This window comes from Kryptolebias marmoratus, linkage group LG6, assembly GCF_001649575.2.
Source record: "Kryptolebias marmoratus isolate JLee-2015 linkage group LG6, ASM164957v2, whole genome shotgun sequence".
Taxonomy (NCBI): Eukaryota; Metazoa; Chordata; class Actinopteri; order Cyprinodontiformes; family Rivulidae; genus Kryptolebias; species Kryptolebias marmoratus.
Window position 1 is genome coordinate 9076719 of NC_051435.1, and position 26401 is coordinate 9103119.

At 37.1% G+C, this 26401-nt stretch overlaps 1 protein-coding gene across 2 annotated transcripts; it reads left to right on the top strand.

Moving 5' to 3' along the window:
- The first annotated feature begins 491 nt into the window (after positions 1 to 491).
- vwc2l (von Willebrand factor C domain containing 2 like) lies at positions 492 to 25072 on the top strand. 2 transcript variants are annotated; one of them, XM_025007575.2, is made up of 5 exons: positions 492 to 934; positions 1054 to 1209; positions 1826 to 2350; positions 16446 to 16575; positions 22048 to 25072. In XM_025007575.2, the coding sequence occupies exons 3-5, from the start codon at positions 1946 to 1948 to the stop codon at positions 22197 to 22199; spliced, it is 687 nt and encodes a 228-aa protein (XP_024863343.1). In that variant the 5' UTR covers positions 492 to 934; positions 1054 to 1209; positions 1826 to 1945; the 3' UTR covers positions 22200 to 25072. The 2 variants fall into 2 exon arrangements, with proteins under 2 accessions (XP_024863343.1, XP_017279418.1); XM_017423929.3 differs by having other exon boundaries at positions 492 to 1209.
- Positions 25073 to 26401: the final 1329 nt, after the last annotated feature.

A 26401-nucleotide genomic window follows, 5' to 3' on the forward strand; every position in this document is an offset into this window, starting at 1 on the left:
CAGTCATGGGCCTGGGCAGAATGTAGTTAGGCACTGGCCCCTATGGGCTACTATCTGTAAAACAAAGCTGCAAAGAATCCTACTGTATGTTTTCTGTTGCTGTAAGGGTGATGGGGGAGAGGGGGCAGAGGAGTCCAACTCTCCTGTGTGATGCACGTCGGAATACAAATTGGTCTATGTAAAATGCGCTGCAAATTATGAGTGACTCAGGGGAACAAGCTGCAGGTCATGTGTGAACACACGAGCTCACAGGCACCTAAGCGCGCGCACACACATAAGCGCATGAGAGGAACAGGGGGTGCAGCATACACAAATGGGCAGTCACACATATTCTTTAAATACCTGCTCAGTCTACCAGCTGCTGACAACTGACCTCTTGTTTTATCGTTTGACTTGATTTCAGCTCTTGTCAGAGATGAGCTCCAGAAATGTACTTGTCCATTGGCCGTGGTGAGTGTTTTGACCGTGGGTGACACAGGGGGAGGGACGAAGCAGATGGGGTGGGGGCTGGGGGGGGCGCTCTGTTCTGCTCAGTGCAGGACGCAGGAGACAGTCGCTCTCCAAGGTGCTGAAAGTCGGAGCGCTCCCTCCTCAGTCTCTCGCCTTGTGGCGATGAACCTCGACTGCAGAATCCAGTAAGGACCGGCTTCAGACGTGACTGCTTTATTTTCTCACACTCTCTCATCTCTGGATTTTTTTTATTATTATTACTATTATTGTTTTATTTATTTATTTTTTACTTGGATGTACATGCGCGTATGTGCAACAAAACCGACAGTCCGTTTTCTAACATTTACCTGCATCATCTGGAAATACTAAACAGACTCTGGATTCTCGGGGACCACTACAGATGATTTTTCTCGCAGTTTTCTTAGCCTCCTTTTCTCCTCTGTCTGCGCGGTGTGCTGGTGAATTGCAATATTGTCTCAGAAAGGTAAGTCGGATGAGGATGATCACAGAGAAGACCTACTTTTTCGTGGATGTCATTTCCCTTGCGCAGGAAAGAGCGATGCAAAAGGCTGCCCATTTATTGCGTTTAAACCCATAATCCAGGACGAAAAGGGGAGGAATACAGTATCCTTTGGAGCCTGGTGAATTTACCGAGTGGATTGAGTGAAGTTTCCAGCAGCTATCTCTAATCTGTTCCAGCCCTCTGCATGCTGGGGTTCTTGGCTTTACACTGAAAGGATATCACGCAGTTTCACCGCGGTGAGTTTGCCTTATCACTGAAATTCATCATCTCTAAAAGAAAAAACGCACCTTAAATATCTAAAAGCACAAACGATTCCAAGCTTATCATCAGTTCAACATCTTACGGTGTTTGTTGTAAAAGGGTGATGCGTGTGGGGTCAAATAATTGCGCATTTACCAATGTTTCCGGGCATTTGCATATTACAGGACTGATTTATTGATGCAGATCAAGACTGTGCGTTCAAAATATTTGGTGTAATCGCTCTTTTAATTGAAATATGGCATGAACCAAAGCTACCTGTTGTCTTTGGTCCGCCTCATAAAGTTTCCAATTGCAGCATCTATTGGGTCGGCCTTCACGGAAAGAAAATACACTGCATCCCTTCCAATAGTTATTAAGATTTTTTTTTCTCTTTTACTATTTTGCATGTTGCCCTCCCACTATGCATATTATATCATATGCATGTTATATAAACCTGTTGAGGAGGCAAAGCTGCAGAATCACTATGAACTTGTTGCAGGAAAAAAAAAGAAAAAGAAAAGTCAATTTTGAGGTTACGTGACAATGTGCTAAACATCTGCAGTGGAATTATCCTCCATGGTATCATCTCTTCTGTTTCCCCCCACACTGCAGACCATACATGATGATGACGATGATGATGGTGCTGATAATAAAGAGCTGGACGGATCCGGAGAGGATACCGGGAGCTTAGAAAATGTCATCCACGCATTTGTGTTGAATGTGGATGTTGTGATGCCGCGGGGAAGGATGCGCCCTCACCTCTCGGCCGCCTCCGTCCTCCTCCTGGCCCTGATGAGCGTCGCCTCTGCGGCCACGGTGGGTAACCCCGAGGATTACACCGCGGACGAGGCTGAGCGCACCGCCGCCGATAACATGGTCTTCGACGACTACCGGGGCAAAGGCTGCGTGGATGACAGCGGCTTCGTGTACAAACTGGGGGAGCGCTTCTACCCGGGACACTCGAACTGCCCGTGCGTGTGCACAGAGGACGGGCCCGTGTGCGACCAGCCAGAATGCCCGAAACTGCACCCCAAGTGCACCAAAGTGGAGCACAATGGATGCTGCCCCGAGTGCAAGGAGGTTAAAAACTTTTGCGAGTACAGAGGGAAAACGTATAAAATACTGGAAGAATTCAAGGTAAGACATCAGTTAGAAAATTTACATCAAAACAATTGATTCAGACACATCCATAAACTCAGCGGCATAATTCTAGCAGCTGATAAGCACTGGCTTAAATTGATTCCCATTTAAAGTCTATTTTTAAGCTGCTGTATTGATACTCTTTGTTATTCTGGTGTTTCATAGAGAAAACATAAAGGCCTAGCATTTCTTTCAAGAATTCATATCTCCCACTGCCTTTCACGCCAAAGTTTTTAACTAAAATCATCTCATGATGAGAAATAACAGTACTGCAGCCATTCTGGTCAAATCTTGCAAATTGCCTAATGCACTTTCCCATGCATAGATGTCATAAGATGTGTTAGTACTCCAAGAATATCATGGGGATGACTATCAGCTACTACCACACAAATATATATCTCAATATCTGTATATTGACTGACTTAGAGCCATTTTTGTGAAGGCTATGTTCAACTGGCTCTGGTGGCCATTTAATTGTGTTGACTCCAAATGAGTTGCAGACTTACAGGTTGTTCTGAGAGTTCCATTAAAATTTGTCCACAGGTTCATGTGATGTTTTGCTAACAGGGTTCAATATAACAGTTAATGTCAAAGTTTTGGCCAAATATGTTGCCCAATTTGTAGTGCTTAGGTTACGTGTTGGGCATGACTCTCAGCTATTACCACATCAAATTTTACTCAATGTCTGTAAAATCGACAGATTTATTGACATTTTTTGTGGCAACCATCTTGAACTGGGTTCACTCCAAAGTTTAATTACTTGTAGATGTACTCCCAATGATTGTTTACTGAAAGTTTCATTAAATCCCAGCCAGTTGTTAATCAGATATTTTGCTAAGAAACAGATGAACTTGAGTGCAAAAGTTATTGAAAAAGTTTTAAAAGCAGATCTTTCCTGATCTGTTAGCCCTTAGCGCATGTGTTGGAGAGCAGTCTCAACTACTACCTCACCAAATATCACAGGCTAATATATGTAAAACTGGCTGAATTGTAGACACTTTTTGTTAACTATGTTTTTATGATAAACTGACAAGATATGAAATACTTCATCAAATATAACATGTCGGAGTCATGTTATGGTAATATCCACTGCTGCCATTAAGCAACAAATGTTAGTCAAACTAAAAATACATAAAACTGTTTAATTTTTGGTGTTTCAGTTAGTTTTGTTCTACAACTTGTTGCCAGCAGGCTCTTATGATTACATTTATAGCTTCATAGAAAAAGATCACAGAAAAAGAAGCAAAGTGAATTAGTTGGGGTTTTTACTGCTTGAATTAGTGATGCTTGACTTCAGATTAGTCTTTACATACTGTAAAAATACCATCAGACTGTGTTTATTGGCCAAAGGCTCCAAGATGGCTGCCTCCCAGGTTGATGTCATCCCTCCCTCACTGCTTCATCAGCTGAACATTTACCCAGCATTACCCAACTGGCAGATGCTAAAGGAGTATTTTAATCTGCTGATTTGTGGACACTGAGTGATCACTCCTGCAGAATGGTTTGCAGCCATCAGGCCAGTGTCAGCAGTTGTTATGGAGCGTGGCAGCACTGTCTGATTATAAATGACACTATAGGGGCATGACAACTACAATCTGTTTGTAAACTGTTGCTGCCCATGTGGAGACCTCCTAATTCAGATTTGCCACAAGCAGATAAAGGCTGCAAGTGATTGAAATGAGGAGTGACACAATGTGGCCTAAAACAAGGAGCTTTATGCTTATTCATGAATTTTATTCACGTCTGTGAAGATAAATTAGGGAGGATGTATGCATTCGGTACTGTTCAGTCTGCCAAATACAACAAGCATACAATGGATGCAAATTTTATACATCATTGTTGCGATCTATATTGGGATCATTAGAATCATTTAACATACATTATTTATCATTTATTTACAGCATGTAATTTAGCTCTGAAATCCTCCTGCTCTAGATGTAACACCATATGGTTCTACATTTTATAAAAATATGCATGACATCATGACATGACTGATAGAATATATATATATATATATATATATATATATATATACACATTAGAGTGCCATACATCATTTATTTATTTATTGTATTTTTTTTGGGTGTGTGTGTGTGTGTGTGTGTGTGTGTGTGTGATTTTTTTAAAGGTAATTTCAGATTCCAAACCCAACAGGAACTCTGTCAGCTATTGATTCTAACAAGAAGATGTAAAATTGATTCATTTTCATACTGCATGCCAATAAAGAGGATTGCTATTCAATTGCCAGTTATTTGCAGACAGCTTAAAACAGTAAATACCCCTTTTGATAAGATGTATGTTAGGTGTCCAAAAGGTACAGCGCTTGTTCTCTAACCTTTGAATAAAACTCAAATTTTAAGTGAGTGCTTCATTAAGAAAATCTAACACTCTGAGTGCAAAGTTTGCTGAATAATCTACAATATACAATAATCCGATATTGCCTTCCTCAGTTAATCTTTGCACTTAGTATTTGTTTGAATATAATAAAGCATCAATGACACCTAAATGTCTTCTTTTCACCAGTTCTGCACATCAACACAAGAAATCATTGTTTCATTCTTTCCATCATAATATTATCAGATTGTCTAACACAAACTGTTCACTCCATTCTTTTCATTCTTTTTTTTCTGTTAAAGTCACAGTTTTCCCAAAACATTCAAAATATTGACTTTTCCCCCCAGTTTTACTACTTTTTGATGAAAATATGACATTTTTCTGCAGAATTTGATGGTCATAAATAAAAACTCAGACAAAACTGTCCCAAACCACCATATTTCTTATCTTGTAATGTTGTGTTTATTTCAATATTTTTTATTATTATTTGGTTTGTTCATCAGTTTTGTTCATCATTTTGTCTTTTTCCTTGCTTTTTAAGAAACTGCAGGTGTTCTTCCTGTAGAGTGGCACTTTCTCATTACAGCTAAGTACAATAATATTGTTCAAACTGTATTGTAAAGAAAATTTACATTATAATTTATTAGAGAATGAACACTGGGGTTTGTAAATTTAAATTTTGGTATTCAGAAATAAACAATGGGAGTATTTGTTCACAAAAACATTAACAACTCATTTGTGCAACACTGGTGCACTGGAACATGAATTTGTTCAATTTTGACAGCAAAAAGTAGGACAACCACATGTATAATATGAGGTCTGCATCCCAGAAAGACACAAATTCTGCTTATGTGCAAATTCTACAAATATGCATAAGCAGTGTACAGCTGGGGAAGTGGAAAACAGCCTTTATTAAGACACCTGAGCTAGTCCTAATATTTCCAATCAAAATGTCTGCCATGAAACAAGTCTCTTGTTCACAAATGAAAAAGCAGCACTCTCTGTCACTTTGTCACTTATGCAAGCAGCTTATACCGTCCCTTCACCTACACACTCATCAGCTTTAGATAAGTATCTTATTATACCAGTGATTTCAAGGATTAATTATGTTACGAGCAAACGAGGAGGTGAGGTGACAGAGTTTTAGAGCTGTGACTGACATTAAAGATCTTTACAGTCCAAGTCTGATTGAGCAAACAGTCATCACAGCATGAACGAGAGACCCACATACAGGCTTACAGGTAGGCGGATGAGAAACAGAATTACTTTGTTAAATAAACTGAAAATGAAGGCAGTGCAATGGCAGCCAATCGAGAAAACCGCAAGCAGTGCATGGCAAAAACTAAAACATACAAAAGCCATAACAAAAAAGACACAAGAACATGTCAGAGAGCAAATAAAAAGATGAAAATAAATATTGCATACTGAAGGAACTAAAAACTAAAAAAGCTGAAGTGCTAAGTAGTAATTGAGATGGGTGAAGCGTAACTAACATAATAAGAAAATTAGGGACCATTTTAAACGTGAAAAAGCTAAATTACTGGAGTTTAAAAATCACAGAAACCAGAACACAACAATTAACCAAAAACAAGGATCATGACAAAAAAGTTGATCTAGTTATCACCTTTTATTGGTCTGTGACAGGAAGTTTCAGCAGAATATGACTTATAGACTCTTTATTTCAGTCTGTGCAAAACAACAAATTCTGTAGTAGATGAAACAATTAGCACAAGTAAAATTTAACTAGTTTTAAGTGACTCAAAGAAACCAAAACAGACAGAAGGTCAGCCTGACAAGTCATCATTATTATTTACTTATTGTTATTTTGGGAAATGCAACATTTTCATACCAGGAATTATGTGTTTTAAAGAATCAGATTTTAATTTGTTTTTGTTCCTTGTGACACACATCTTTATCTGTGTTACAATTAAACATATATCTATCCATGTGTGTGTGTGTGTTGGGGGGGGGGGGGTTACTGGAACAACTGCATTAAAAGATATGTGGTGCTGCCTTTAATGAACACGATCAGCCCATTGAAAATATATGCACCTAATCTGTAGTGATTGGTGCGTTTGGGCGTCAGACAGAATCAAGCTCAGACCTGTACTGTGATGTAAGTTCACAGATTTATAACTGCATGAACCTCAGTTCGATGTAAGATGAAGTCCATCAGTAGAACAGCTCAGCACCGTGGTAACCATAATCAAAGTGCCACAAAATTAACAAACAAATCCACATATTTAAGAGTACAGAAACAGGTTTTATGTAAAAATACAATTAAACTGGCATGATGGAATTGAGGAGAAAAGAAAGACGAGATAAAGAAGGATGATGTCATCCTCCTTTATCATGAAACAAACTGTATCATCTTCATCTACTCTGAGAAGGGTGGGTCTCTTCAGTGAAAACATAAAAGCCTTGGAACCCTGCAGTGTTGAAGGAACTTAAAGGGCAGAAGTATCTGCTGTGCAGACTCCTGTTTAGGGAGGCAGACAGGTAACCTTTAGTTTTGGCTTCATTAGTATTTCATGCAACGGTTTTGTTGGATTGGACAGAAGTAGACATTTATATTCAGCCGGAGATTATTGAAACTAAACAAAGACTCGCTGTATTTCAGAAAGTTTAGAGCTCAGCTCCGACTTTGATTAAAATACTTTACCTATTTCTGCTTACTAAAAAAACCCTTTATGCAGTTGGTCCAGTCAAGAATCATGTAAATACAGTATGCAGTCATTATCATGCAGGTGAAACTGGGCATTCATTCAGCAGAAAGCTGCTGACAGCAGTGGAATGTCAGCCTGTCTTTTGTTGAATCCAATATAAAGGTATATCCTGTGCATCAGCAATCTAAAAAATAAGTCCATGCTACAGTTTCCAGTATGAAAAGCAACACCCACTTGTATTAACTTTTTAAAATAAATAAAATTTCTATGTAGATTCTGTATTTTCCACTGTTTTAAATTAATCTATCAATAAGTCATGTCTGTGAACCTTGGTATGTGTATTACCCTGAGAATTTCTAATAAAATAACAAAAGGTTTGTTCTGCTCAGTATGGCCACAGCTGCATCTGTGACTTCTAAGCTGCTGCAATCAAGAAACTAAAGATATATGAGCTGTCGACACAGCGGTGGTGTTTAAGGATTTAAAGATACCGTTTAAGAGCTCCTAAAATGCTGTTTCCATGTGGACACAAGGTTGAAATGACAGAAAAAAGAAACAAAAAAATCATTTGCATTTTCACAAAATACCATGACCGAGCCCAGAATCTTTAGACCAGGTTTAAGATGTAAACTACAAAATGTGAACTTAGAATTACAACAATTTGCAAAAATAAAAATGCAAAAACAAAATAAAATAAAATCTGAGAGACCCCAAAAAATCCAGTTAAACAACAGACATGTAGTCCTTAGCTATCAAAATAACTGAAAAAAATTACTAATTGACATTTTATTCTTTTAAGGGATTAATGTGATAAAAGTGACTAAGATAAAACTATTAATGCTTAACTCTTGAGCTCTTCTACAAATCCCATAAAACAAGTAGAACCCAGTGCTGAGCAGTTCAGTCCTGCCTCTCCAGAAGATTTAAATTCATACTTACATTGATTTGAATGCTTTTTAATGCTTTGACACTAGGATCAATGGGGGGGGGGGGGGGGTATTTTTATTTTATTTATTTTTCTCCTAATTTTAACTGTTCTGTCAATACAGCAAAGGTCAGTCTGGGCATTTATGTCCTACAGTTATAGAAGTATATTGTAGAAACACATGCACAGAACTGATTTTTTTTTTTAATCAAGCAGCATGCACACACCCACAAACAGAGCTGCCCACACATTACTTGTGACAGTAGTATGATAGTTATAACGCCTGTTTTTCAAAAATGTTGGAAAAAGAACAGTCATAAAAATGGTCAAAAATATTTGCAGGAATTGATTTTCTGATCCAACTTGCCAGAGGCAACAATGGTGCCAGCAAGTGTAAACAATTTATCCACAATGAATGTTTTGTTTGCTTAAAATTAGTTGCATTTGTCGGCAGAGTGTTTTAAGTAAGAAATTCTCTTCAGTTTGAAGTCTTCCCGCTTCCTTCTTTCATTCACTGACCTATTAAAAGATTGTTTTTAGTTGCACAATGACAGTGTTCAGTTCAGCTGTCAGGCTGTCACTCCTATTAACTGCATGGGTGAGTTTCCTGTGACCTTGCTGTCCAGCTTAACAGTTTACCATTTCCATTTGACCCCCTGAAGGTTATTTGAGTATTCATCACCTCCCTGCCCTGTTTCCATTTGTCTAAGTGTGAGGATGAAAAGCATGCCAGCCGATTCATTCTAATACCAATAAGGTGACAACAGGAGGCTTTTCTACACCAAAACCTCAGACAGCACATCTAAATTTGCTGCTACTGCTCCACTTTCTTCTGTAAGTCTGGGCTTAGCAATGACTGATCCTCTTCATGGCAAACCTCAAACAAAAAGGAGCCACTGAAGGCATCAGCCCTGCAGACTACACAGAGAGGGATCCCCTGCGATGTTTTATAGGTGCAAGGAGTAGTTTCCTTGTCAAATTACATCTTTAACACAAGATTTCCTATGAAGCATCTCGGCATTTGCAGGCATCCACCTGAGCTGTTTCACAAACCAGCTTAGCAGATTAGTGTACAAAGAAATGCCACTGCAGCTTTGAATTTGTTTCTTTTTAAAGGCCAATTGTGATAGTGAATAAACACCGCTGTCTCAAACAAGCAGTTCTCTGGTTTGTTGTTTAATACATCACGGATAAACCGAAAAAACACTAACAAACACACTGGGGTGAAACAAGATAAATATAATATGTATACTATGTTAGGTAGCTAAAAAAGGCAGACATTTCTTTAGACAGAAATAGATGCTTCACTCTAAAATGTCAGTGAGCTGTTTGATAAAAACTCATTGTTGATGATTTTAGAAATATTTCTGATGGTTTGTATTAGACGGGTAACTAATCTGCAACCATCCATTCAGATTTATGCACAAACAGCGGCCCTCCAGTACTTAAGAATTTTTTAATTCAGTATCTTTTATTTCTTCATTTCAGCACTGAAAAAGGGAGAAATTTACTTTTATTTTTTTTGTTTACGGCTTTTAGACTTGTAAATGAGACTACCTGTCTCAATGAGATTACCTGAGAGACCTGTAACACAGAACGCCGGTTACATAAAAATAATGACACATAATCATAAAACATTATCTTGACATTTTGAGAATTACAATTTACTGAATCAGTCTATTTTCCCAGGCTTTCACCTACATACGCACATCATTGCTAGTCATCTCTGTTTTTTATTTGTTTGTTTGACTGACCTCCTACACCTTGAGTGGAGGAGCTGTATGCCCACATGATGCTAAGAGAACAGAGAAGGCATGCCATAATGAGAATGTCCTTTAACACTAGCTAGATTAAGCTAGTTTGTATGTTTGAAGTTTCCACTCAGGGTTAGTTAGTGCTACAAACACTGACCTTTAACTTCCACCTGTATGTGGAAGTTAATTCACAAATAATTTTCACTGCATATCAAATGTATGTAGATTAAATGTATGTTTACTAAAACTAATCTGCACAGTAAATTGGTCTGTACCTTTAGTCATGTATGCACTGCAAGTACATTTAATAAAATAAATAAATGACCAATGGTTATGCACAAAGCAAGAGGTTTTGCTTTATTGTTGCCATTTTTTTAAAAGTTCTCCTTTAACAGAAATATTTTTTCATGAAATCCCATTTCTAGGCATCTATAGAAATCTATGTGACAAAAAAAGCCTACCAACCTTGATATTAGCCATATGAAAGAGGAAGATTTATCCAAGCGTATGTAAATTTAAAAAAAATTTTATACAAAAAAGAGTTTAAGGTGACACGGTGTAGTATTGTTTGGTCTTTTGGCCTCAGAGTTTTGCTTCAAACTGTCAGTCGGCTGCACAGCAGTTCAGTTTGTTGTATAGTTTTTTTTCTGTTTCAGTTTGTTGTCACTTAGGACTTTTATTTTTGTTTCTGTATTGATTAGACATCTATGTCTTAGGAATTGGTGGACTTATTTGTTTCAGATTTACACCATTTTCAGCCAAATCTCAGCTGCCAAACTACCCTGACCCTGTCCCAGAGTGTGTGGATGTTACTAACATGTAGACTTTGTTGTAACATGCCTAAAATTACTTTTATTTTCACAGGTAATTATATAAAATACACGTCATTCAAATGCAAAGTATTTGTATAGACAAAAGGGTGCTCTGATGCTTTAGGAATCTATTTTGATAAATCCTAGTTTTGTCCAATCATTTTAACCTCACTTGATTTATGTGAACTTTCAGTTATGAATAAATTAATCAAACTTATCTTTAACACCATCTCTTTAGATTTTTAGATTAATGAAACAAACTGACTTCTCCTTCAGTTTTACAGTTAAGACAACATCTTATCTCACTCTTATTGATCTCAGTACAGTCTTTCTCCAAAATCTAAGTTTGATTGATCCACAAAGCTGTTACACTTTATGTAGGCTCCAAAATTGTTGTATCCCTTTGTTTTCCACTAAAAATATGAACATGGACATGTCCTTTTTTAAAATAAAATTACCATCCACAATTTAAAAATAATAAAATTGCTCCTTTATAGAAACAAATTTTAACAAGCCAACATTGTCTGTCATAAAAGTGACATTGTACAACTATAACATGTTCTGAAACACTGAAGAAAGAGGAGAAAAACATCAAGATTATAGTGAAAGTTAGTGTAACTCTGCTGCCTGCTAACTTGGAGTCACTTGATACACCATTTGAACTATCACTGTCAAAAAAAAACTTTGGATTTTCAACTATGCTGTCAGTCAGAGTGGCTGGGGTCAAATTTTAAAGCTTTTCTGTGTTCCTACTAAACAAAACTCTATTTCTTTAAAACCAGCTACAAGTGTCCTGAACTCACTTTTCAAACTAAACACTCTTTTGGCAAAACCATGTGCAATTTTCACTGAGTGACACACAAATTGCAGACATCATCTTCTCTTTTTTGCAAATCCATTCTCGCTTATTTAAGCACAATTTGCACTCTGGTGGACTTGTGATGTGTAAAGGTGACCAAAGGTAGCAGAAGTAAAATTCATTCAGGCAAGGCAAGGCAGCTTTATTTGTGCAGCACATTTCAGCTACAGGGAAACTCAAAGCTCTTTACAGGAAGAATTAAAAACATTTTGGCAAAGTGCACAAGAATAATAAAACATATAGAAAGACAATCAATGCAATATTACAGATGTTTAAAGAAACAACATTACATAAAATAAAAATTTAAAAGCAAGCTTTGGTTGGAGCACATATGTTGTAGAACACACTCAATGACTTAAAATTCATCAGACTTGTGCAAATGATGTGAAGAATCTACTTTAAACTAATTCAGAAGGTTTGCTACTGAAGCTTGAAACCAAACGGATAAAATAACAACTTTGATTAAATGTTTTTTTGTTTTGTTTTTTTGTGAATGACATCATGACAACATTGTCTTCATGGTAAACAGATGCTTTCATCCCTTTGTACTAAAACGAGACGGGTTGTTACATAAGAATATCTACAACATATGTTTGAATTATCCTTCACCATAAGAAACTATGACATGCTTTACTGTCATTTAGACCATTTTCAGCCAACACTAGTGCCAAGATCATGAACAGGCATCATGTGTAAAGTTCTGTTTTTGACCTTTTTTTCTTTTCTTTTCCTTAACACAGAAGATGACTTTATTTTTTACTTTATTTATTTTATTTTATTTTTACACTGTAGTGTTATGTCTTTGACTGACAGCCCAATATCAGAGAAATTTTCTTTCAAGCCATGAAATTGGCCTGTGGTGACTCAGATGTTAACTGTTGTCAATGTTGAATCCAGAAAATCAAAGCCACTATTTCCTGGCTATAGAGAACATGAACCATGTTGTAGACGTTTCACACCACCAGTGACACCAAGAGAATTTTTTTTTTATATATATACGACCTCATTGCTGTAGTTCTAACAGTGCACTGTAAGTCTTTTATAGTCGTCTTTATTTCCCAAAACTTTTTTTTGTTGTTGTTGCTTGGGGCTAAAATACTTGAAACCTGTGATTTCTACTGATGCAGTGTGTGAAGATTGCTTCGGCTTTTTTATTCAGACTTGCTTTGTTTATGATCTGAAAATAATGTTTGACTTCAAACACACATAACACTCTTTTTATCACGAACCCAGAGTGCAGACTCATTATAAAAACGAAAATTTGTTTTAAAAAAATAAAAGAAACTAAAACAAAAAGCTGACTGGGCAGCAAAACTAAACAACCAAAAATCTAAAGCAATACAAAAAGGTGTGGCAGGACAAGGAACGCGAACAATGGGAGACAGGAGACAAGAGACAATGAACCAAACAGGAAGTGGAGAAAGTGACCAGGTTTTAAAGCTGAGGGTAATTAGGGGAAGTGGACACAGGTGAGTGATTACAACTAGCAACAGGTGAAGATGGGCATGGTGGGAAGACGAGAGATAAAAATAAAACAAAACCCAAATCCTGACACTTTTATTGCAATAGTTTGACTTTCTGTGGAGAGGAAAAGGATTTCAAAACCATGCTTGAGAATTGAGTTCTGGGCTTCTGTCTACCTGCACATTTCAGTCATTTAGGGATAAATGATACATATTTATTATAGGCTGTAATAAATTATTGCAGCCTATAATTTATACTGCTAATCATGCTAGTACTTTCTGATGACCTTTATACTCCTTTGTAAGACTGCCACCCCCAAAAGAAAAACAAGTTGCAATTCATGTAAACATCACATTAATTTGTCCCCTTGATTAAACATTTTAACAGGAACATGTTTTTTTGTCGTTGCTGTTTTTTTTTCTACGCAAATCAATACTAATGTCAATATTTGATCTAAAATACAATAAAATTTGTCTAACACAAGTTTCTTGCTGCAGACTGTGCCATTTTAAAGTGAAATGTTGCAATTTCACTCAATCCTGAAACTTGATCTGATTGATTTAACTGATTGCAGAACTACCTGAGCTTTGAGAAATAACCCAACCAAGGTCGACTTTGGGGGTGTATTAGTAACAAGTCATTTAGTATGAAAGAAGGCTTTCTGTTATATTCCTTCTTTGCCAGGATGGGATAAATTACTATTTATTTGTGGAACTAGGCTTGCCAGAATTATGTAGCAGACATCGCCCAAAGTAATTTCACTGAACGGTAACTGGAACAGTAGCTGTTATTGTGTCTTGGCATTCAGACAAATTTCAAGGGTTACTCTATCTCTTGGAGGGAAAATTTGACACAATATTCAAAGTCAGTACTTATTTCAAAATAATTTGTAGTTAGAATGAGATGATCATATTTATTTAGTTTGTTTAACTTTAAAAAGCAACATTTTTGAAACAGTATTTTTTTTAAACAAAATGATTAAAATAAAATAATACAAATTATTTTATTTTGTTAAATCTTTCTTTAAAATAGACATAGAGAATATTGTGCATGTATTGTGGTAAATATAATCACAACATGGGTTATAATTTGAGAATGGTAACATTTCTGAAAGTCCTGGTTGTTTGTGCCTTAATATGCTTTTCACTGGCTGAAAATGACATCATAATAAATCATTTGTTATTTATTTTTGAAGTTCACAATTTACTGTAATACAACCATTTTTCTCAGTAAACAAATGACACAATATCATTTACTCCATTTTTCTTTTTTTCTATACATAGCTCTAATGTAAAGTTGTCTTGAAGTTTAAGTAATTTAGGTGGAAATTTCTGAAAAACTATCAAAATGTCTTAAGCCACACTAAGTGACTTGGACCTTCTTAGAGTTTTTATCGATTGCCAAGCAACCAATTGACTGTGAGACACCAGCTGACCTCTCAGCTGATCCAGAAAAACAACAGATTATTTGTTACTTTATAGATGTTTAAATGGTTCTCAAATATTTTCAGGCTATTTCATTTTGAGAGATAAATGTCAAAGTTTAAAATAGTGTATTACAAGTCCTTTGAAACATTGGTTGGTGAATATAAGTTACACAGACAAGATTTTTGGAGATATTTACAATTAAGACACTTGCTGGTTAAAACATTTGGTTCCCCTACTATTATTCCTGCAACCTGCAGCACACTGGCAGATATAAAGAAGGTGTTTGGTCATGGGCATGAAGCTTCAGTTTACTATAGAATGTTGTCGACAGCCTTGGACCCTAACATTGTGTCTCTTAAGAGATCTTGGGAAACAGATCTAAATCTTAGTCTCACAGAAGAGGAATGGCTTTCAATTCTTAGGAATGGGAAGAAAAGTTCAAGGGAACTAAAAACAAGACTGGTGCAATTTAAGATTTTACATAGAGTTTACTGGACTCCGTACAGACTATATAGGGTTGGCTTGTCAGAAACCTCGGTTTGTTGGAAGTGTCAAAAGGACAATGGCACACTGGTACATATGCTATGGGACTGTCCAGAAATCCAAAATTATTGGTCATCAGTTCACAAAGTGGTAAGGAAAATAGTTGGCCAGGAAATACCCTTCTGCAGCAGGCTTTATATTCTCGGGGATCCATCATCATTGGCTCACTTGACTTCCTCTCTCTCGCAATGGGTCCTGACAGCTTTAATGCTGGGGAGGAAGCTGTTGGTGGGGGAGTGGAGGGGTCCATCTATCCCTTCTCTCACTCATTGGTATAGGTCACTGGGGCAGCTTGCTGCCTTAGAGAGATTATCTTATAGACTATTAAATAGAGTTGAAGAGTACAACAAAAAATGGTCCCGTTACTTCTCGTACATGGGTTAAATGGCATTTCCAGCTTGGATATAATTAGACTANTTTTTTTTTTTTTTTTTTTTTTTTTGTTGTTGTTGTTCAAGTAATTTATGTTAACTGTATTGGCCTGAAATCCACGAGGACCAAACATTGGTTAAGCTGATGCTAAATTGTAATATGCTAACTGTGGACTCAGGGTATGTTTCTGTTGGAAAATCAATAAAGTTCAAGTCATAAAAAAATAGTGTATTACATTTCATTAAAAGCATTTTATTTAGTTATTTATCATGGTTTCTGTAGACATTAACCGACATGTAAAGAAATGCAGCATGTTTGTATAATATAATGTATTTGTACACTTTGGAGCATTGAGTTCCTGATAGTGCAAGCCTGCTGCTGAGATACCCTCAAAAGGCTATTTACCACAATGAGCAGAAAGAAAATATAATATGATGAACAGTTGACCTTTAGAGACTTGGAGACAGTTTGTATTTTTCCACCCAATGTAATTGCGTTACAGTTCATTTTCTGGTCAAGTGACTTTGGAAAGATAAAGTCAAGAAAGAGGCAGCAGCACAGCACTGATTTACATGTTGCAGAGGTGGTAAGATAAGACTTTGAACTGTTTCCGGAGGCAGTTTAATGCAGAATACAGCAAATGGAAAATATTATTAACACTTTAAAGACCTCCATTGGTGTTTTTTTGCAGAGTGTGGGCTTTATCCAAATCTACTTATCAGTTGTTAAAATATAAGAACTTTGATAATGTTGGGGTTGTAAATAATTCACCATGTTCTGTGTTTAGCAAGGCATTACTTTTTAAGGTAGAGAAAATTCAGGACACATGGTGCAAACAGTAGCTTTCAGTTGGTCCAACGTGCACACGTATTCAGGTGAAACCAAGTGAATCATCTGACCCAAATTCTCTGTCTCTCCTCCCCTCTCTGTCCACAGCCGTCGCCCTGTGAATGGTGCCGCTGCGAACCAAATAATGAGGTACACTGTGTGGTGTCAGACTGTGCTGTCCCAGAGTGTGTAAACCCTGTGTACGAGCCGGAGCAGTGCTGCCCCATCTGTAAAAACGGTAAACACTCATTTCCTTTAGAATGAAATCTGTGATTCTTCCAAAGTGATTACCTTTCTCATTAAACCACTGACAGAAAGTTTGCAGATTTGATGTTTGTGTCTTTGAAAGGTGGGGATGTAATTAATGTTTTAGGTATTAAAATGATTGCATTTGGCCCGTTAGACACTAATGAGCAGTACTAGTTTTAATTATAAATGACACACTAAGCAGAGTAAACATTAGCCCATTGATTAAAGACATGGGAGGAAGAACTAATGGGTCCTCAGAGGGCTTTTTATCTCCAAGTGCCCCGGTGCCCTTGTCACACACAGCCAATCCCTAAATTAGAATTATAGGATTCCAATGGTTCATTGACTATTTACAAGGTGAGATGGGTGGCTTCCCTTTGCAAGTAACAGTCCTGAGGGACAGATTGAGCTTTATTAGTAAAGTAGAATACCTGCATATCTGCAATATGAAGCAGTCTGGAATGATCAGTAGCAAAGAGCACTTTGGGTAATATCAAATTCATAGCCTAAACGCAATGCTGCATTCTTAAACACTCTTCTAATGCTCAAAGAGGAACCTGATAACTAATCAAAATTTGTTGCTTTCTTGCTATGGAGTCTGTCACATTTAAAGTATTTTTCTAAAAATATATCTGACATATATTCGTAAAAAAAGTCTTGTTTTTTGATGACTTACTGTCCACATTTTCTGTTGTATCTGTTTTTATTCTCTTTCATGCATACCTGCTTTTATTTTAGGACAATCTCACACAAACAAAATATCTACAGTAACATAGCTGCAGAAGCTGCTTGAAAAGATCTAATCCAGCCTGACAGGACCCAATGACACCCTTGGCATTTCAGGGAAAGCCTGCTGTTTCTAGGTGCCCCAAGGGTCTCTGGTCAGATTCTGGGACAGACATAAATCTTTGTACCATTGGAAGGCTTGGGACTGTGAGGACAGGACAAAGAGGCAATGCTGTTTAGCACTCACTTTTTGGCTGGGGGACAAATGACAGGGAAAAGCAGACAGCCAAATGGGCTTTAGTCAAGCATGCAGTCATAGTCTTTTCCTCTGCAAATGAGTGCACGATTGAAGCAAAGTGTATTGCATTTTTTTGTGGTCGTGAGCATTCGCCATGCTTCCCGGATCCTTTTTTAATGCATTTTCAATCCAGTCTTTGCCTGACCAGCTGAAAATGAATGGGTGCTTTGTTAGTTCAGACACCTAACACTGATCAATGAATCATCCAAACATAAAGAACAGAACCTAAACTATGGAGATTAACTAGGGTTTTGTCAACAAAAAACACACAGCTTTGCAGAAAACACATTTGCTTTACATTGAGTGTTTAAACTCTCCTAACTCGGTCTTTGTCTCAACAAGTTCTTATTCTTTAGCAGCAAGGTGATTCAAAAATAGTGTCAGATCTTAGTTTAGTGTTTTTGGTTTTCTTAAGCATGTCAATTCCAGATAATGTTTTTAAAGGCTTGTTTTTTTGTTTTGTTTTTTGTTCTGACAAGTTTTTTTGGCTCCCTCTTGTTCAGTTCATCCAGTGACTATGAAATTGAGTACAAAACATCAGATGTTTAAAGAAGAAAAAATGGTCTGCCTGCAGATCGATTTCTCAAGACCACTCTAAAATGTTTTTAAAATGTGAGTTTATTTTAAAAATCAAAAAAACAACTCTATATTTTTGTTCAGTATTCTAAAGACAAAAAAACATTAGGTCTAATACTGATCCCTGAGGGACTCCTCTTGAGAGGTGAAATTAACCAGTTGGTAAGAATATGTTGTTGTTTTTTTGTTCGTTTTGTTGGTTGTTTGGTTAATTTGTTAGTTGTTGTAGTTTGTTTTGTTTGAAAGTTTTTTTACTTGCTCAGCTAAAAAGGTTGACTGGATTTCTTTTCTTGTTTTTTTTTAAGATGTTTTGCTTCTTGCCCGAGGAGTTTTCTTAAACTCAAAATGAAAAGTGCCGATTTCCAAGTTTTAAAATAGATGGTATGGTTTGAAAGAGGAGCAAAGGAGACTATTTAAGCCTAACGAGAAAGGCCAACATTAAACTGAGAAGGAAGTTCAATGCAGTTTTCAATCTAATCTCCAGTCGTTTTTACAACAATCTGCACCTTTATGCATGTGACCAAAACATATTTCATAGACACCAGGCCAACAAAGACCTGAATGACCCTGAGGTGAAACAGAAGGTAGAGTGATTTGCATATGAGCTCAACTCGCATAAATGGATGGCTTTTTACTGTATCTGTCCAAATACACTTGGTGTATAAAAGCTGAAACTGACACCGGGATGCTGAAAGCTGCATCGTTTTACTTCAGTGTTGTAGAGTGCAGCCGCCATAAATAAGCTCTGAGGGGGGCAAATACAATGTGCAAGGAAAAAACACTTCTCTAATATTCAACAAACTCAAATATGTATTGAGATCATGCATGTCCAACTAAATTTTATGTGACTGGATTGGTCCAGAGATGTAGAAGGAGCTTACGCTTCATGGATTACGGTATTCCTACTGGGTTTTTCTTGTTAGACACAGTTTAGTGACAACAAGAACCAGACAAATTTAGAGAAAAACTTCTTAGAAGGAGGTTAAGCTGCACCTTCACAGTGCAATTGCTGTTTTTAAGCAAAAAACAAAAAGTGTGGATAAAATAATTCTGAAATTAATAAAGAGAGGTTTTTAAATTACTCAAGAAAATTACTAATGGGTTCCAGCTAATTATTGATTTGCCAATACTTGAGTCAAATGGAGTAAATGTGGTGCAATAGGCATTTGTAAAAGGTTATATGATTATTCCTCTGTGTCCAATTACATTTTGACAATTAAATAAAACTTCTGTCCAAATTTAACTTAGTTATTATTGTAGAATCTTAAGTTTTTGTGGTTTTTAAATCAACAGATCTATGCTTTTAAGTGCCAACATCTTGTCATAGCTTTCCATTATCAAGATACACCTTTTTAGCTCATCTTCCAGGAAAAAGATGAGCTAAAAAGAGGAATTCTTCCATGAAAGTGGCAACAGAGAGCAGAAGATGTACAACAAAAGAGCCTATCAGTGGGAACATTTAGATTTGAGTATCTCATTTATTGAGTGCAACTGATTCAGCTCAAATATTTATCATAAAGTATACACTGAAGATAAATCAAAACCTATGTAATTTTGTTAATTCTCTTGAAAATGTATAGTAGTTTGTAGATATTAGTCTATTTTCAGTACAATAATTACATAATATTCATAGATCTGTTTGTTTGTTTGTTTGTTTTTTTAACAGAGATAAAGAAAAATATGCAGAGGAAGTTTTGAAACCCTACTAAAGTATTCTCTTATCACAAAATGACAGTCACCAACAACAGTTTTGAAACAGTGACTGTATGCCCTTCGTGAGGTGACAGGAGGCTGAAACTGGCTTTGTGTCTTCAGACCTATCTGGCTGTAAAAGTTAACACTTGGCAGCAGCACTGGTCACTCTTGCTCCGCATCAACCTCCTCTCAGTTCGTCCTGTAATCTGTGCTAGCCGTCTAGACTCAGATCTATGAAAGCTAAGGCTTGGCAAGCACTTTCTGGTCTTCTTTGAGAGCAGATAGATAGATAGATAGATAGATAGATAGATAGATAGATAGATAGATAGATAGATAGATAGATAGATAGATAGATAGATAGATAGATAGATAGATAAGTAGGTACATAGATAGATAAGTAGGTACATAAGTAGGAAGGTACAGTACTTACCTGCAATAGACAGCAGACTGAGGAATCTCAGTTTGAGAAAATAAGGCAAACTTTGTCAGACTGGAGCCAGTTCCAAAGTGTATTTTTGCAGTGTTACAATTTTTTTTTCCCTCAGAAATGCTGTTTTAGATATCATTTTACTATTGCACGGGATGGTTAATTACATAGAAGGCCATGCAGGTCTATGGTCTATGGTATTTGCAAAAACTGAACCTGTTGAGAGTTTGTTTTATATTATTTTTTCTTTTTGATTGTTGTTACGAACATTACTTTTGGATCAAATGTATTCCCTTCCCACTTGTGCTTGCTTTGTTAAGTGTTACAACATGTTTTACTCAGAACAATACTGTAATGGCCCACAGACTGACATGTTCTTCAGGAAAAAATCATCATAAACATCTATGTGTATTACAGTCTATTACAAAAGTGACCGCAGTGTAAAGGTTTATACATTTAACCAAGACCATGATTTGTATCAAACTTTAATCAAGTGGAGGTTTTTATTTAAAAATACGGGTTTACATAGCTTTTCCAAACAAGGGTAGTATGTTACCTATGACAAGAATGACTTTTTTGTGTTTAAATGTTGCTAAAAGCCACGGCCATCAGAAAGTAAGACCAGGATCATAACATGACAGAGTTAAAGAAAATTATGGCTCATCATTATTTATTCAATTACAGCTTTTTCCAGTGTGACACATACTTCTTTTTTTTTTTTTTTTTTTTGGAAAAGGCCTGGATTTTAACTGAGTGGTGGGACCCAGTTGGTCAGTAAACAAAATGTGTTACAAAGCTTCCAAGGCTGACTGCCATTTACACCTCTCACACTAAGTTATCTCACATTAAATCAGTTTTATAGGGGCGCCAAAATGTCTATGACTACCAGCCATGGAAGCTGCTATGTCTTTAAGAATTATGGCACATATGGGTTTTTATGACAGGTCATAGAGGAGTTTTGAATCTGGCAGGTTTTACAGAGCTGAATAGTGAGAGCAATCCTGAGTCGCTGTCACACCAAATTGAGCCGTTGATTGCTTCATTTAAATGAATGAAACTAGAATAATTTCCTGCACCTTCTGGCTGTTGTGTCTCAAGAGGTCGTGGGAAGAGATGCACACCCTCAAATCTGCCTCTCTACCTGCTGAGATGATCAAATACATGATTTGTGTTTTAATGGTACACAAACACATTTTAGAGTTCAAGGAATCCTACCAACAAGCAAGAAATTACAAAGGTAAATCCTACCAGGCTTTGAGGATTAATCAAATGTTAAAATTAATCTGAGCACTTTATTGGTTATAGACCTTAGTGCTTGAAAAGAAACTATAAGGAGTCTAGCGGCCTTTCCTTACAGAAGTGAATAACACCACCCTCCCTATGTCCTCTCAAAGCAGCTTTCTGCCTCTTCCTCTGTCTCTTTTTGCACTCCAGCCTCTCTGTACTGCCAAGCCAGCGCCTGGCAGGCTTCTCTGCTTGCGGTGCATTAGGATGCAAAGCGCTCCATGTCGAGGGAGAAGGGGAGACTAACAAAAGCGCTTTAGTGTTGCAAAAACAAGCCCATTGGTGCATGCCTGTGAAAAGATCTGTACGTCTGCTCTGACTCCCCTAACTCCCTGCATCACTTCACCACCCCTCTGCAAAAGAGAAGCTCTCTGGAGAGATGCATCCTTTTCTTCTTGTTGTCGTTGCTTTTTAACCATCCCTCTACCTTTCTTTCTTCTCTTCCCATGCGGCAGGTCCAAATTGCTTTGCTGGAACAACGATCATCCCAGCCGGAATTGAAGTAAAGGTGGACGACTGCACCATCTGCCGCTGCCACAACGGAGACTGGTGGAAGCCGGCACAGTGCTTGCGGCGGGAGTGCCTCAACGGCCAGTCATTTTCATAGAGAGACTCCACTGAGGATGGTGGATAAGCTCAGGCAAGGCTCTGCCTACTGCGCCATTTTGTATGATTGACAGGGCAGGAGCACAGTTCTTACAACAACAAAAAAAAAGGATAATGAAAAACAAAGACAACAAAGAATCGAAGAGATGTTCTCACAAGCTTCACACAGATACAAATTTAGCCAGTGAGAAGATGATGGAACTTGTCTCACGGCTGTTTCCACCCTACAGTTTTACTTGCCCTATATATTTTCAAAAGTTGACTTGCTTCTTTCACTCTGAAAGTTTCTAAGCTCCTTGAACTCTTTCCTAACCACTGGCAATGTTCAATTGCCCTTGTCAATTTCTGTATGTATGTCATCAGCTTGTTGTAGATGTCTGTCACAACCACAAAGGTGTTGTAAAGTTCCAACAGCAGGAAAAAAAGATGAAACAAAACAAACCGAAAGCACACTTTACTGCACTTTTTTCTGCTTGTGCTATAACTGACATTGCAGATGAACTTGAGTTTCACATCACACTAAGAGCCTGTTTACAAAATGCACATTAATGTTTGTCTTCATAAGACTTTTTAATCAATGTGACTATTGCTTACCTCTACATGATGCTACTTCTACTTTTATTTCATTCCAAACCATTTTTTGTTCGTATCCCCTTGTTTATTGTCACATCTCTGTTTAGCAGCAGTACAAACAGAATAAGTTAGTAATACCATGTGTAGCTGTAGAGCAACTAAGTTGGCAGCCACTGCATCCCTTGAAGGAGCAGGAACTACATCAAAAGAACTCTGGGCAACCTCTTCCAGACCAATTGGTTTTATTGTTTTCCCTCAGAGGTCCATATCCTCTAAAACATCCCCCACTAACTAACTGCTTGAACTTGTTATCAAAGCAGTTAGTGAGCCAAGAGCAGCCCACTTTAATTTTCCTTAATCAGGAGTATTCTGTGATAAATCATCCAGCTGGGTGCTTGGCGCAGCCTGCATGCTGGGCACATTCAGCAAGAAACCAGCAGACAAAAGGAAGGGATCTGCATATGGCTAAATGTGTTTAGGCAGCATTCACAAGAGTAACATCCATGTAAAGAACCACGCACACCATTCATCCACTGTCTCAGGCACAGTATGTCACTCTGCTCCCACTGAGGCACTTCAACCTCATATATAAGCCTTGTTAAGATACAAAACTCCAACATATACTCCAACTTATGTAACAAAGTTTCATTCTCTCCCTTTTCTTGAAAATGTCAGAATGTCTCAGCCGATGTGGTGTTACTAATATGGTCGAGGCTATAACATACAGGCAGGCTTATATATTGCTTTGACATTTTTTCAGACCAGAATGGCCGACAAGTGGTCCAGCCTGAAAGGAAAAAAGCAGCCACCCAGGCCCCATAAACAGGAACATTTTTGAGATGATAAATACTAGGCATTAATTCAAAGGTGAATTTCTGTTAGCTCATGCCATTCATCACCAGAACTTTTTTTTTCTTTTTCATTTCTAGAAAATCTGTTTCCGTTAACCTTTTAGACCCTATTTCTGTGCAATGATGGATGAGCTGCTTAATAGCAGCTTCTAGCACTCTGTAATGAGACAGAAATGAACATAGGATTAAAGACCAATGACTAAACAGGTGTATTACCTTAAAAGGCACTAAAACTAATTTTAGAAAGAACCCATAATAACTGCAGCATCTGCAATGAAATAAATAAAACAGGAAATAAATTTAGCAAAATTCCATCTTAAGAGCAACAATAGAGTTTGTGTCATTTTTATCGTTTAGCTGCAGTGATTTAGTATCTTTCAGGGTGCAAAGACAGACCTAATTTATCTGGTGTGAGGTCTGCAGGCTCATAAAACAAAACTGACACAAATGTGGTTTATCAGTCACAGCCTTGGTGCTCCAGACATTCTGGCGTTATTAAAGGAGATTCATTCATCATAATTATTTTAAATACCACGTAATTATTCAGCTTATGCATGTATCCAAAAGAAAAGGGAAACAAATGGCATTGCTTCATAAAGGGTCACAGCAGAAAGAGACTGAACTAAGAATTGACAGGACTCAAAGGCAGAGCTGCCATCATATTCGCCTTATTGCTGCCATTTCAGAGAAGATTCACAAAGCATGGCTTTTGGCATCACTCAGAGTAAATAACTCAGGCTGCTTTAAGTTTGTTTCACTTCTCTTTGCAATGGTTTAATGTCATGAATTACCCCCAAACTATTCGTTTTATCCGAAGACATTCCAGAAACAGCCAGTGGGTTCAACACAAGTACAAGGACAAGTACAGTTCATGCAGAGCTGAAACTCAAGAGGCTTGATCTAAAAATACACTGGCATTTGACAGAGGTAAAAAAAAGAAGAAAAAATGATACAAAAGTGGCAGATGTGATTTGCAAACTAAAGCTGCCTGAGCCTTACAGCAATGTGACTTTGTTCTGATTGTTCTCAAACACGGATTTCCAATGTTTCTGAAGTGCACAGCGTTTAACAAACTAAACTGGGTGAAAAATGGCTTCTCATTTTCTTGACTTTGGGAGCTGCTCTCATTGGGTGAAGTGGTTGTCAACAGAGAGTTAAACAGTCAAGACTTAGATTAAATGTTCCTCCATGCATCAGAGCTGAGCTGTTATCCAGACGCTCTAAGAGAGCAAATAAAACAGCGGATCGTATATTTAATATTGGTTGTGCTGTTAAAGCCAGAGGAATTCAGTTTCACTGCAGCAGATGAGATGCAGAAATGCAGCAGGTCTGCATTACTGCACATGTTGCTCTGCATTTTAGGTACATGTTCTGCTTCAACAGAAAATAACATGCATTAACATACAACTGTAGGCTGTTTTTTGACAGAAGAGGCTGCTTTAAAAAAAAACAAAAAAAAAAAAACAAGTCAATGCAGCACACATCTGCTATTCTCCACTGCAGGCATCTCAGAATCTCTCCCCGAGCAAACCAGAGAAAATTACATTTCACCTTGCAAATATGTGAAAGGACAGATCAGCCATGCAGTCTGTCTTTGTTAACTTTCAGCCAAGAAATTCCTTTTTTTTTTCTTTTTTTTGGGGGTCTGTCTGTGAATGCCCATTCAGACGATTCAGTCTGTCCTTCCTCCCATCATAGAAACCACAAGCTTGTACATGGGCTTTTTGTACAGCTTCATCCACCACGCACTTTTTTTTCCATGAGACACCGACTTACTGTAGCTGGAAACTATAAAAGATTGTTTGATTTCTCACTCCTAACGTTTTTCGTTTGTTTGTTTCTGCAACAAAACTGTTACATAACGTGTGCCTGAAAACCAACACAGATGTGGTCAGGAAAGATTAAAACACTGTTATTATACAATCAATTGTATTATTTTATTTTTGGGAGCACCAAGGATTTGTTCATGTGTTTCAATCATGTTCAAATCTCTGAGCATTTTTGATTGTATATAAATTCTTACTCACTTACGCTCAATCTAAACTCAATAATGAAAATTCCAAATTTCCAAAACAACCCTTGGTGCTCCACATGTTGTTTATATGTAAATATCTTCAAATGTAAAATGTGTATTCTGAAATCTACGGTGGAGTAAAACAATGACATCAGAAAAAAAGAAAACACAAATGCGTATTACTCATTTAGACAAAAAATATTTTGTTAAAAAAGAGTTGAAAAGAAGTGGAGTTTGAAATAAGCGAGTGTGGATTCCTTTTTGTGTGTGTGTCATCGCAGTATTTAGACCCCAGATCGCTTAAAGCTTTTAAAGTGGGGTTTTGTGGAAATTAACAAATAAAAATAATAACTTACCTGTTGTATTTAGCTTCAGTTTAGAGAAATAAAGTTTGATTCTGATAGGATTGATGAGCTAACTCTAGGCTGACCCAAGATGAAGGTTGCCTTCGTCTTAAAACGCCAACCTTACATATTTTATAGCTGTTTGTGCAAACAATATTTCAATATCCTTTACATTCTCATCAATATTGCATTATATGGTTATTTACACAGGATTATTGGGTTATTTGTAGCACAAATATTGGCAGGAGCAGCTAGCTATAGCACTTTGGTTCAGCCTGGGGGCACTTCTGGCAGGAATATCACATTATTTCTGTAGGAATATTCATATAATGTGACATTTGCAACTGTGTTCAGGTTTATAAAACAACATTAACATGAAGCACTATAGAACTTTTATTTTATTTATTTTTAATTGAAATGG